At 36.6% G+C, this 13,706-nt stretch overlaps 1 protein-coding gene across 1 annotated transcript in view; it reads right to left on the reverse strand.

The window, feature by feature from the left end:
• Positions 1-13,706, reverse strand: part of prkdc (protein kinase, DNA-activated, catalytic subunit) — a 79,857-nt gene that overhangs the window by 17,846 nt on the left and 48,305 nt on the right. The window contains exons 59-70 of the mRNA XM_059327502.1: positions 12,443-12,646; positions 11,294-11,409; positions 9,215-9,346; positions 8,285-8,464; positions 6,616-6,830; positions 5,185-5,323; positions 3,563-3,751; positions 2,175-2,399; positions 1,321-1,429; positions 1,087-1,189; positions 831-993; positions 167-341 (exon numbers count right to left, since the gene is read on the reverse strand). Coding sequence (XP_059183485.1) covers positions 167-341; positions 831-993; positions 1,087-1,189; positions 1,321-1,429; positions 2,175-2,399; positions 3,563-3,751; positions 5,185-5,323; positions 6,616-6,830; positions 8,285-8,464; positions 9,215-9,346; positions 11,294-11,409; positions 12,443-12,646 — 1,950 coding nt within the window. The remainder of the gene's footprint in view (positions 1-166; positions 342-830; positions 994-1,086; positions 1,190-1,320; positions 1,430-2,174; positions 2,400-3,562; positions 3,752-5,184; positions 5,324-6,615; positions 6,831-8,284; positions 8,465-9,214; positions 9,347-11,293; positions 11,410-12,442; positions 12,647-13,706) is intronic.

Here is a 13,706-nt window from a genome sequence, read left to right on the forward strand (position 1 = left end):
GAACACCAGCTGTATATATATATTTTTTTTTTTCTCCGTGGATACTTTCACAGTATTTATTTAGCACCTAGACCTTCTTTATTACAAAACCTGTCGAGTCAAATGTAAAATGTTTGTCATATCAGTGGTGTGACCTCCCAGATAACAGGAGTGTTTCCATGGTTACCCAGCAGGGGGAGGGTCTTCAGCATGGCGCTGATCTGCTCCAGGGGCCCCTGCGTCTGGCTGCGTCTGTGGCTGTAGCAGCTGAAGCTGTGGACCCAGCGCAGCAGCCAGCCCCGCCTGGTTTTAGCTTCTTTATGAAGCTCCTTCAGCAGCTTGGTGGCCACAGGGAAGTTATTCTGGAAACAACATTAGTATTCCAAAGTGAGTTTGTGGTCAACATGTGACATGAGATCTTTGTTGTATCTTTATTTCAATGATATGGTTATTCATTTAATAGTTAATTGATGAGTAATTCATATGTAATACATTTAGTTAAAAAGGTTAAAAAGGGATAAAATATTTACATTCATTTCATTTCTGTTTAGGAAAGTTAAATGACTGTGTACAGTGACTCATACAGACCACAAGGTGGCAGTAGCGTTCTATTCTAGAGTCAAAGGTCAAGAAGAAGTGTTGGTTTAGGAGAAGAAGTCAGTAAAAACAAAACAAAAGAAGTTTTCAGTAGTGTTATGCCGTTCATTCATCATAGTTTTTCTCTGTAATACTGCACGATGGTTCAGTAAAGGTTTGAACCAAGAAAAAGAGTCTCCGGACGTTTTTATAGAACCTACAGTTAAGTTCCCACAATCTTAGAATAAAAGTAGCTTCCACTGTTGTTTCTCCACCTGTTTCTTGGCACTTTCAGCCATTTGTAGCTTCATGTTGAACTTGCAGTCATTTATTAACGAGTCGATGTTTCCTGCTGGGTCTTCTGAGCCGTCCACCTCCATGCTGTCCCTGGGAGCCTGGACTCTCAGCTTCTCCTTGATCTTGTCCAAGAAGAAACATCTGAAACATGGAGATAAACACGGACCCTGTTTCACACTTTCATTCTGACAGTTTAAACGACTTGTTGGCAACATATTACATGTTTTTCCTTACCGAGACGTAATGATATCGTCCCATAAGTTGACTGGATCTGCTTTAGCATCAGGGTAGCGCTCCGTCCACAGTCTGATGAGACGCTTCAGAGAGCTCACAGACACTAATGTACAAGTAATAACATGTTTTATTATTATTATTATTTATAGACAGGGACAATTACTCTGCAATTATTGAAAAAAATGAGTTTTTAGTTTGTTCGCTGTGAGTTTTTGAGTCAGTATCTCCACTCACCTTCTCCTTTAATGAAGAACAGGAAGTCCTGGATCTCAGTCAGAGCCTGGACCGACTGCAGGATGGTGAGCCGGCTCTGAGTCAGCAGCGTGTCCACACTGGAGTAGTTCTGGAGGAGAGATTCAGCATGTTGAGGCTGAGATCCATATTTATATTCCCTACATACACTACCGGTCTAAAGTTTTAGAACACCCCAATTTTTCCAGTTTTTTATTGAAATTCAAGCAGTTCAAGTCAAATGAACAGCTTGAAAGGGTCCAAAGGTAAGTGGTGAACTGCCAGAGGTAAATAAAAAAAGGTAAGCTGAACCAAAACTGGAAAATAATGTACATTTCAGAATTATACAAGTAGGCCTTTTTCAGGGAACAAGAAATGGGTTAACAACTTAACTCTATGGAGTCTTGGGCTATTTTGTCCATTTTTTAATTCTTTTCATGTCTTTGTAAGTCATTTTGTGTCTTTTTTTGGTCATTTTGTGTCTTTTTTTTAGTCATTTTGTGTCTTTTTTTAGTCCTTTAGTCCAACATAAAATGTGATTTTGAATCTTTTTTTTACTTTCAAAACACTATCATGCTCAATAAAGAATTTTAAATGTTGCAAATGTGCATTAATTTCAGAGTACACTGAGACATTAAACTGCATCATTTTCAATTAAATTCTGGAAAAGTTGGTGTGTTCTAAACCTTTTGACCGGTAGTGTGTGTATAGGGGGATTTGCAGGATGTATTAATTATTTCTGCATATATACTCAACGTCCTGTAGAGTCAATACAGAACCTTTTTTGCTTTTAAAGTAGGAATGACAGTGAATAATGTGTTGTTGTTCTATGATGTTTCTATGGTGTTTGATCAGACCTGCATGAAGAGCTGCATGGCGTAGTTGCTGTAGTACTGAGCGCGGTCGTAGTCCTCCTGCAGGATGTAGAGCAGGCTGAGCTCCTGGCTGAACTGACTCTCCAGCAGCTTCCTGCGCTCCTCCACCTTCATGGCCTTATCGATGAAGCTGAGCAGAGTCTGGTCCGTCTCCCCCAGCTGCAGCTGCTTCAACATGCTGCGCATCATGTGCTGCAGGTACATTTCCTGGACAAGAGACTCAGTGAGGAAACATCACAGCTGTCTGAAGGATATCCACCCAAAACTTCCTTCATCTCAATCATTCCAAATCAGAAATCATTCTGTTTAGACCTTCTCACACAATAAGGAAATCCCAAAACCATCTCGCTCCGCTGTCCGCCAACAGAAAGTCTTCTACATGCCCACATTCTTAGATACAAACAAAACAAAACAGACAAGACAGATTACCACTGAAACAAAGAACAAAACAAAGTAAAACAAAAAACCAATAGATACAAAAATAATAATAATAATAATAAACATAACATAAAGTCTTCTGCTAGAAATCTCAGAGTCACATTCGAAATCACTTTCTCTCCTCCAACTGGTTCAGAACTCAGCAGCTCGGCTTCTTACTGGTTTTAACAGACGACATCACCTGATTTCAGCATCTTTACACTGGCTCCCTGTTGGTTTTAGGATTGGTTTTAAGATTTTACTGATCACTTTTTAAAATGGTTTAGGTCTGGCTCCTAGCTATTTATCAGAATTATTAATTCCATACTAGCAGACCGCATCCTTAGATCCTTGGTTGGCCTCGTTCTGAATGTTCCAGTGTCTAAACTAAAAAACGAAATAATAAACTAAAATCCAAAGGAGACCAGGCTTTCTCCACCAGAGAACCCCAGAGGAGATACGGCACACAAACTCCTTTTAAATCACTTCTTGAAAGCCACTTTTATAGACTTTTTATACTTATTTTACTACTCCTTTTGACTTCTTTACTCCCTTTCCCTTCTAATGCTCTAATGTATCTGACAATGGCTTTTATTGGTTTTCTTTTAATGCAAGATTACTTTTTTTAGCCTTTTGGCATCGTTCTAATTTTAATTGTCTGGTCTCTGTCAAATCACTTTGTAAGCTGCTGTTTTTAAAAGGTGCTATATAAATAAAGTTATCATTATAATTATGACTATTACTCACAGACTGACATTGTGTTTATTACAACAGGACTTAAAGGACATCTTGATTTTCAATGCTACATAATTTTTCCCTTTTTTAAAATCAGATTACAGATGCACTATTTTACTCCTGAAGATGACTCCAGAGTCTCTGAGGGGAGATTCTGTTTGGGATTAAAACCTGCAGGATGCACCTCTCCTTGGTACCTGACTGAAGGTAAATATTACCTGGTGGAGAGGCTCCGCCCACATCCGCTCCAGGTCGGGAGGAGACTTCTCGTCTATGTTGACAGTGGAGCAGTACTGGAGAGACTTCCACTCAGTCAGCTGGCTGTACGCCTCCATGGAAGCGATTTCCCAGAAGTCCTTCTCAGACTCAGTGGGCTCGCCGTCGCTCCAGTGCTCCGTGTTCAGAGCCTGCAGCATGGAGTATATATTATATTATAGTATATAGAGGAGTATACAGGGTTAGGGTTAGTATATAGATATATATAAGATAAGATAAAACTGTTCAGAGCCTGCAGCATGGAGTATACATTATATTATAGTATATAGAGATAAGAGAAGATAAAACTGTTCAGAGCCTGCAGCATGGAGTATATATTATATTATAGTATATAGAGGTAAGAGAAGATCAAACTGTTCAGAGCCTGCAGCATGGAGTATATATTATATTATAGTATATAGAGGTAAGAGAAGATCAAACTGTTCAGAGCCTGCAGCATGGAGTATATATTATATTATAGTATACAGAGATAAGATAAGATCAAACTGTTCAGAGCCTGCAGCATGGAGTATATATTATATTATAGTATACAGAGATAGGATAAGATCAAACTGTTCAGAGCCTGCAGCATGGAGTATATATTATATTATAGTATATAGAGGTAAGAGAAGATCAAACTGTTCAGAGCCTGCAGCATGGAGTATATATTATATTATAGTATAAAGAGATAAGATAAGATCAAACTGTTCAGAGCCTGCAGCATGGAGTATATATTATATTATAGTATATAGAGGTAAGAGAAGATCAAACTGTTCAGAGCCTGTTGGTATGGAGTATACAGGGTTAGGGTTAGTATATAGATATATATAAGAGAAGATCAAACTGTTCAGAGCCTGTTGGTATGGAGTATACAGGGTTAGGGTTAGTATATAGATATATATAAGAGAAGATCAAACTGTTCAGAGCCTGCAGCATGGAGTATACAGGGTTAGGGTTAGTATATAGAGGTAAGATAAGGTAAAACTTTATTGATCCCTTGGGATGGCTCCCTCAGGGAAATGGAGTTTCCAGCAGCAAACAGGTTAAAAAGCACACAGTATCAAAAGTAAGAAAAAAAAAGTAAAAGAAAAAGAACAATTTATATACAATAAATAAATATGAGGTGTATGGGTTTTTAAATAGTCCTTATGTATTTCTTATTGTATTTGTTACCTCTATATAGAGGTATATAGAGTCAGTTTAACACTGTGCAACACACTCAACTCAACTCAACTTTATTTGTAAAGCACTTTAAAACAACCACAGCCACAACAAAGTGCTGTACATAAACAAACAGAACAAGAGACAATAAAATAAATAAAACAGGAAATAAACACTAAAATAAATAGATTCATTGCTTTTTAAAAGACAATTTAAAAAAAACAAGAAATAAAAGCAAACCATAAAACACTAAAAAAAAGAGCAGAGTCTCATGCGTGGTTAAAAGCCAAGGAATAAAAATAGGTTTTAAGATGACTTTTAAAAAACACAGCAAGCATCTAGTCCAGCTGCACTGACATGCACCATGCTACACCATGCTACATGCTAAACACCATGCTGCATTTATTGTATTGAGGAAAACTACCTCATTGTAAAGCTGCACAGCTTCTGCAAAGTCCGTGTTGGCTTCAGCTTGAAGAGCAGCACAGGTGATGGACTTGGTCCCAACTTTACCTCCGAAGATTCCCCGAACCACGTCATAGTCCTCCAAGGACCTGTAGAGTCTGGAGGAGGAGGAAACCACAGGAAATAAATACTACTTCACCACAGCTTGACAACAATGTGAAGGGACAGAGGTGATTTTATCATGGTATTGTCTCTATTAACCCATTGAAGCCTGGAAAGCGGATACGTCATTTTGTAGTATTTGTATAAGCTCTCAAATACTTTTTGAATTTCATTTCTATCTGCTACAGAGGCTGAAAAATCTATTATTTAGTAGAAGAGTTGACACTTTTTTTCCCAGAATTTTTCCAGAATTTCCAGAAAATTAGAGGCTTATTTTAAAATCGCCCAGCGATTTTTCAGGCCTCAATGGGTTAAAAGCAGTGAAGTTGTGGTATGTTACTCAGCACTGATAAAACCAGTATCAGGATCAATACGGTGCATGGAGAGATGTAAAACCACCAACTAGAGGTCAATGGGTCCAGAGACTGAAACATGTCTACCGATGGAGCAAATGACTGCAACCTGCAGCTAACTATGGACACTTTATACAAAGATGGTCTTGTATTTCACATATCTGGTGTCTGATGGAGACGATGATGGGATGAAATGTTGCTACTTAGCCACAGATTATATATAACGTCTACTCTGCCTGTTGTCATAATTATCAATACTTCTGACATTTTATTTCTTTGATTGTCTAAATATTCAACTATTTCTTTTTATTTACAGTCGAGGTCAAAATGATTAGCCCCCTGGAATGATGGAACATTTTCCTCAAATACTTCCCAAATATTTGCAGCATTGATAAAACTTGATATTATCAAACATTCACCAGTGCTTTTAGTAGCTTTTGGTACATTTTGGAATATAAAATAATATTTTAGGCTTGATTTATATCAACTATAGTGAAAAATGGGGTGGTCAAAAATATTAGCCCCCCCTAATAATTTTGAACGCCACATTTTTGCCTTTTTTTTGTTTCAACTCATTGTATCAATAAAAATCCTTATCAAACTAACTGAACATTTTCTCTGTAGTGTATTGTTTTCCAAAATAACAAACACATGTTGTTAATGGTCATTTCCATGGAGAAATCAAGAGTTTTGTTCAATTTCATGAGGGGGGCTAATCATTTTGACTGTATTTACAAGATTAACACTAACTTTATAACTATGTTGTGTCAGAACTACTTATTTCTGTATTTAATGTATTTATTGTCATGTCTTAACTCTTTTTTCTTGTATGATGCTCAGGATGTTTATTGTGATGTCTCTGACTTCAAATTCTGTCAGGAAATGTTGTGTAAAAGTATTAAAATGGCTAAATAAAAAGCTCAGCCCTGTGTTACCGTGCTAGGTGGATCCACTTGTTGGTGTCTGGGGGGATTTCTCTGCGTCCTCGGGGCCGTTTGGCGGGTGGAGGCTCCTCCAGCGGCCCTCCACCCTGCAGCAGACCCTCCTCCAGCAGCAGGACGCCCAGCGGCTGCTGCAGGCTCATCAGGCAGGTGGAGCTGATGGCTGCAGGGTGGAGCTGCTGCAGCTCCCTCTGCTGGTAGCACATGTCCTACAACACAACCAATCAGCTGTCAACCTCTAAAGCAGGGGTCTCAAACTTGCGGCCCGCGGCTAATTGCGGCCCTCGTGATGATATTTTGTGGCCCTCACCTTGATATGAAAGTTTAATTAGAGTTTTATATGAATGTCTCTTTACCGTGTGGAAGTGTGGAAGGTCCCTTTATTGCTCCAGCTGGAGCTTTGTTTCTCTTGTTTCTATGACGACGTTAACAAAAAGAAAGGCAGCTGCTAACGGACCGTTTATTATTGTTATTATTATTATTATTATTATCATTATCATCTGCCATGTTGTTGTTACCGGAAGAAGTGGAAATGTTATGTGATGTCATTTTGTGTCTTTTTTTGTAATTTTGTGTCTTTTTTTAGTAATTCTGTGTCTTTTTTAAATAATTTTGTGTCTGATTTGGGTAATTTTGTGTCTTTTTTTTTATTTTTTTTTTTAGTAATTTTGTGTCTTTTTCTATTAATTGTGTGTCTTTTTGGTCATTTTGTGTCTTTTCAAAGTAATTTAGTGTTTTTTCAGTCATTTTGTCTCTTTTTTTTGTAATTTTGTGTCTTTTTTTGGTCATTTTTATACTGCCTCCAGCGGCTCCCAGGTAATTTGAGTTTGAGACCCCTGCTCTAAAGGTTATACACTACCGGTCAAAAGTTTTACAACACCACAATTTCAAGTCAAATGAACAGCTTGAAAGGGTCCAAAGGTAAGTGGTGAACTGCCAGAGGTAAATAAAAAAAGGTAAGCTGAACCAAAACTGGAAAATAATGTACATTTCAGAATTATACAAGTAGGCCTTTTTCAGGGAACAAGAAATGGGTTAACAACTTAAAGCAGTTCTGCAGCAACGGAGGTTGATCAAGCCTTGAAAGTTGCTAAGTTGCTACCAATTCCTACAGGTGTCCCAACTTTTCTTGATCACTTCCAACCTACAAGTTGCTCCACATTTAAGGGAACTTCTGCAACAGAGTTGGGAAGAACTTTCTGAAGAATATTTGGTTTCCATTGAGTGTGTCCAGCTGTTCTATCTGTTAAGGTGCTACTTCAATGAGTCAACAGTTTAGAATACATTTTCCTTTCTAAACTGATTCTACGATTTCTTTTTTAACTTCAATTGTTTATTTGTTATAATTTCAGAGTACACTGAGACATTAAACTGCATCATTTTCAATAAAATTCTGGAAAAGTTGGTGTGTTCTAAAACTTTTGACCAGTAGTGTAGGTTTGAGTTGCAATTTAATCAAACCATGATAACAGTACATCTACACAGAGGCATTACAGAGAATTATGAAGGAGGCTTCATCAGCCATTAAAAACCCAATGCTGCAGAGCAAACTGGTCTATTAACCCTCTATGGTACGCTTTATGATGCCAGTTGGGGAAAAAATGTTTTTTGTCTGAAAATAGACTAAATGAACATATTCTGTTAAAATAAAGTTGGGTCCTACCTGCACACACGCTATGAACGGAGGGAAACAGAGCGTGCTCCTGGTCAGGAAGGCGTTCATGTTGCAGCGCAGCTCCTCTTTGATCCTCCCGCTCTCTGCTCGCGGTTTGATCTTCTCCATTTCTTGGAGGATTCCAGCGAACAAGGAGCTGAACAGCTGTTTGGCTAGAATCGGATCTCTCTGAAGAAACAAATCCACCAGCTGTCTCATTACCAAGGTTATTATAGTTAACTAAAACTAACGAAATAACCAAAACTAGAATTGAAAAAACATTTTCGTTAACTGAAATAAAAATAAAAACTAGAGTTTTTAAAAAAACGATAACTAACTGAAACTGTATTGTGTGGTTACAAAACTAACTAAAACTAACTAAAATTATAGTGAAAATGTCCTTAGTTTTCGTTTTTGTCAACTTTTTTCATTCATAATTCAGTGTTTCTATTTGAACATGCAACACATGGTGAATATGTTTACTGAGACTGGGATGTTTACACTAGAACCAGAATACAAAACAGTTAATAACCTTATTAGGGCTGAGATGATAAACCAAAGGAAATAAAGGAAACATTTATTATGAACTCTTTGAATCTGGCACCAACACATAGCCCATTACAAAAAAACTAAAACTAACACTAAAACTAATAAAAACTAAACTAAAACTAAGCATTTTCAAAAAATAAAAAATAAACTAAAACTAGCAAACTCACTCTAAAAACTAACTAAAACTAACTGAATTTGAAAACAAAAATTCACAACGAAATTAAAACTAAAACTAATGAAAAATCCAAAACTATTATAACCTTGGTCATTACCTTGGTGAAAGCAGTTTGTTTTGGTTGTTGTTGGGTGTATGTATTGTTTGTATTGATGCATATTTAATAGTTATTTAATTGATGCATATTTAATAGTTGGTGTGGAGAGCAGTCCTACCTGAGCCAGAGCCTGAAGGGGGGTGATGAGGCTGCTGAACGGGATCTGGATGTCTGGGAAGTCTCCTGATCTGTAGCTGCGGTAGAGAGTCACCTGAGCCTCTTTACGCAGCCGCTCATCAGCTTTGTCCTCCTGTTGGACCCGACAGAACCACATGTTAAAGATAAAGAACCACATATTAAAGATAAAGAACCACATATTAAAGATAAATAACCACATATTAAAGATAAAGAACCACATATTAAAGATAAAGACCAACAGAACCACATATTAAAGATAAAGAACCACATATTAAAGATAAATAACCACATATTAAAGATAAAGAACCACATATTAAAGATAAAGAACCACATATTAAAGATAAAGACCAACAGAACCACATATTAAAGATAAAGAACCACATATTAAAGATAAATAACCACATATTAAAGATAAAGAACCACATATTAAAGATAAAGAACCACATATTAAAGATAAAGACCAACAGAACCACATATTAAAGATAAAGACCAACAGAACCACATATTAAAGATAAAGAACCACATATTAAAGATAAAGACCAACAGAACCACATATTAAAGATAAAGAACCACATATTAAAGATAAATAACCACATATTAAAGATAAAGAACCACATATTAAAGATAAAGAACCACATATTAAAGATAAAGACCAACAGAACCACATATTAAAGATAAAGACCAACAGAACCACATGTTAAAGATAAAGAACCACATATTAAAGATAAAGACCAACAGAACCACATATTAAAGATAAAGAACCACATATTAAAGATAAAGAACCACATATTAAAGATAAAGAACCACATATTAAAGATAAAGAACCACATATTAAAGATAAAGACCAACAGAACCACATATTAAAGATAAAGAACCACATATTAAAGATAAAGAACCACATATTAAAGATAAAGAACCACATATTAAAGATAAAGAACCACATATTAAAGATAAAGACCAACAGAACCACATATTAAAGATAAAGACCAACAGAACCACATATTAAAGATAAAGACCAACAGAACCACATGTTAAAGATAAAGACCAACAGAACCACATATTAAAGATAAAGAACCACATATTAAAGATAAAGACCAACAGAACCACATATTAAAGATAAAGACCAACAGAACCACATGTTAAAGATAAAGACCAACAGAACCACATGTTAAAGATAAAGACCAACAGAACCACATGTTAAAGATAAAGACCAACAGAACCACATGTTAAAGATAAAGAACCACATATTAAAGATAAAGACCAACAGAACCACATATTAAAGATAAAGACACTGGCACTTGAGTCTTTTCTGTCTTTAGAAAAAATTAAATATTCCTTGAGAGGCTTGGCAGCCAATTTTTATTAAAGATGGCAGCCTGTCACTTTCTCTGTGAGGCTTCAAAAAGCCAAAATTGAGGAAATCTGGGAGAAGTGGAAATTGTACATCGCCCCGAAACGCCCTTCTTTTGTTTAATATTGTGTAACTTTCTCTTAAAAAAAATGTTTTAATCAGTTTTTTACTTCTTACTGTAGATGGAAACACCCCCAAGTTCTGTTCGTTCGTTTGTTTTTTTTATTCAAATTTTTTTTTTTTAAATAATGTTCTTTTTTTAAAAATAAATACATTTTCATTTATTTTATTAAGGTATTTTTTTAAATATTTTTTTTATTTTTTTATTTTTTTAATGAGCATACTTGGCATCCTGTGTTTATTTATGTATTGGTATTATTAGCATAATTGTTAATGTTTCTGTTTCTCTGCTTTTTGCCTCCCTATATATTATTATATATTATTATAATACTATGTTTTTTGTTTTGTTTTGTATTTATTTTTCTTTTGTGGTTCTTTGTTCTAATGTACCCTTTAAAAAACAAAAATGTAGAAAACAGCTGTGGAATAAGTTATGTCTTGTACTGATGCTTATGAATGCTAATTTCCAATAAAAAATAAATAAAGATAAAAACTGGACTATACAGTGATTCATCCTTCCTTCCTCGTCTTTTAAAACTGCACTAAGGATAAATGTGATGGACGTGTAGGTTTTTGCATGTTTTTTACCTTCTTCTGTCGTTGCTGTTGGATCTCTTTATGAGCAAAAGTCAAGCTGACTTTCTCCTGATCCTTGAGGAACCTGCGTCTCAGTCTCAGGATGTTACGCCGCTGGTCATTAGCTGCTGTTAGACAACAAAACACATTCACAAAAAACAGAACGGCAATTCATCTGAAACACAAGATCTCCCTTTTGGAACACACTTAAGAGTCATAAACTATGGAAGAATTATCCTATCTTTATTCAAGAGCGTAGATTTTCAGTTTGAGAGCATAATTTGTCTTTCTCGTGCTCAGATTTGTTCCCCTCATGCTCACATTTTGCGCTCGCACTCAGATTTCTGCTGCTTTCTTTCTAAATGTGTGCGTGCACTTAAAAATCACATGCTTGTGCTCACATTTCTTCTTCTTGGACACAAACATTTCGCTCGCACTCAAATATGTCCTGTGGCGCTCAGATCTAAAGTCTACGCGCTCAGATCTCAACTCTGCGCTCTCAAAACTTTTGTGCTCGGACTCAGAACACGCTCGTCCTCTCAGGTTGAGGCGTCTGCTCAGACTGAACGATGACATACTGATATTAATACCATCCTCATTTTTAACAAACATCAGTATTTCCCAGTGTCTCAAACCGAGAAGGTAGTAGTAGCAGATTAACTTAATCATTAATCATTGCCACTGAGAGAGGATTTACAGACGTTTCCTTTTTCTTTATCTTACGAGGATCTCGTAATTATGAGATCAGGATCTCGTAATTAGCGCAGAGTTGAGATCTGAGCGCGTAGACTTTAGATCTGAGCGCGTAGACTTTAGATTTGAGCGAGCACAGGACATATTTGCGTGCGAGCGAAATGTTTGTGTCCAAGAAGAAGAAATGTGAGCACAAGCATGTGGTTTTTAAGTGCACGCACACATTTAGAAAGAAAGCAGCAGAAATCTGAGTGCGAGCGCAAAATGTGAGCATGAGGAGAACAAATCTGAGCACGAGAAAGACAAATTATGCTCTCAAACTGAAAATCTACGCTCTTGAATAAAGATAGGATAATTCTTCCATAATAACCCTTATGTGGAGGATGCAGCATGCTGTATATTATATGTATATATTGTGTTCTCAGAGACTAACCTCTGTATTAAACCGGGGGTTAGTTCTGTACTAACCTCTGGTGCGACTGTCCACCTCGTCGGTTGCTGCAGTGAGTCGTCGGAGGCCGAAGCCTTCTCCCACCGGCCTCCTGGATGAACTTTGCCTCTCTGTTTTCTTGTCAAACACCAACAGTGAGGACATGGAGTCAGAGCCCAGAGAGTACTCTGCTAGAGTATCAACGCTGCTGCCCGTCAGCCAGTTATACGCTGTACGCCGACCTGGAGAACAACAAGATTAGAGAGAAATACACCTGGTTAATGTCAATAGTTTAACATGTATAGCATGTGGAGAACCCGTTTTCTGTTAATATTCATACCACTTGTGGTACGACTTTCTGTAAAATTAATTATCAAAGAAATTGTTTGATTGTTTACATTATATTGAATGATTCATGGCATTATAAATGTGTTAAAATTCTGCAAAAAAGGGCATCGAGTTCTCTCCAGTTCTAGCAATGATTTGCTGTTTCAGTCGAGGTGCAGGACTTATAAATAATATAATAAAATAAACAAAGCCACGACATTCTTTTTACCCTTCTATCTAAAATGTGAATCAGCTGAGGGCCCCTGGGCCCCAAGCTAAACAAGTTCTGGTTAGATATTTTTGTGCTTTTCTGAAGTATATAACTGTTATTACACCAGATCTTTACACGACATCTACTAGCTTTAACCCACTTATAACGGAAGACATTACAATATGGCATGGTTATTGCAAAAAGGAATATTTTAACCCTTTGGAAAAATGAAGATGTGCCTTTTTCCAAAACCATGCTAGCAGAAATAACCAACTTATTACATATGGAAAAGGTTCAATACTGTGTTTCTTTAACTCTGCAGCCTTTGACTAAATGTGGCAACCATTCCTGTCCTTTATATCCAGCCTATATAGATCCAGAATGGGCTAACGTGTTTATTGTTCTTGTTGTTTATTGTTATTCTAGTGTTTATGTATGTCAGTTTGTACATATAGATGTGTATATAGGCTGCATATGTGTACAGACACCCATTCAGGCTGTTGTACAGTATTATATTGGTTTGAATCCTATAAGAGCATGTTTTTGTTTTGTTTATTGGCCTCATTTTGTTTCGTTTGTTTGTTTTTCCCATTTCTTTATCCCTGGGGGAGGGGGGGGGGGGCTGGTGTTTCCCTTGTAGTTGTGATGTGTGTTTATAAATCTGAAAACTTATAAATAAAATACACTACCGGTCAAAAGTTTTAGAACACCCCAATTTTTCCAGTTTTTTATTGAAATTCAAGCAGTTCAAGTCAAATGAACAG

The sequence above is a fragment of the Centropristis striata genome, chromosome 23, assembly GCF_030273125.1.
Source record: "Centropristis striata isolate RG_2023a ecotype Rhode Island chromosome 23, C.striata_1.0, whole genome shotgun sequence".
In the NCBI taxonomy this organism is placed as follows: domain Eukaryota; kingdom Metazoa; phylum Chordata; class Actinopteri; order Perciformes; family Serranidae; genus Centropristis; species Centropristis striata.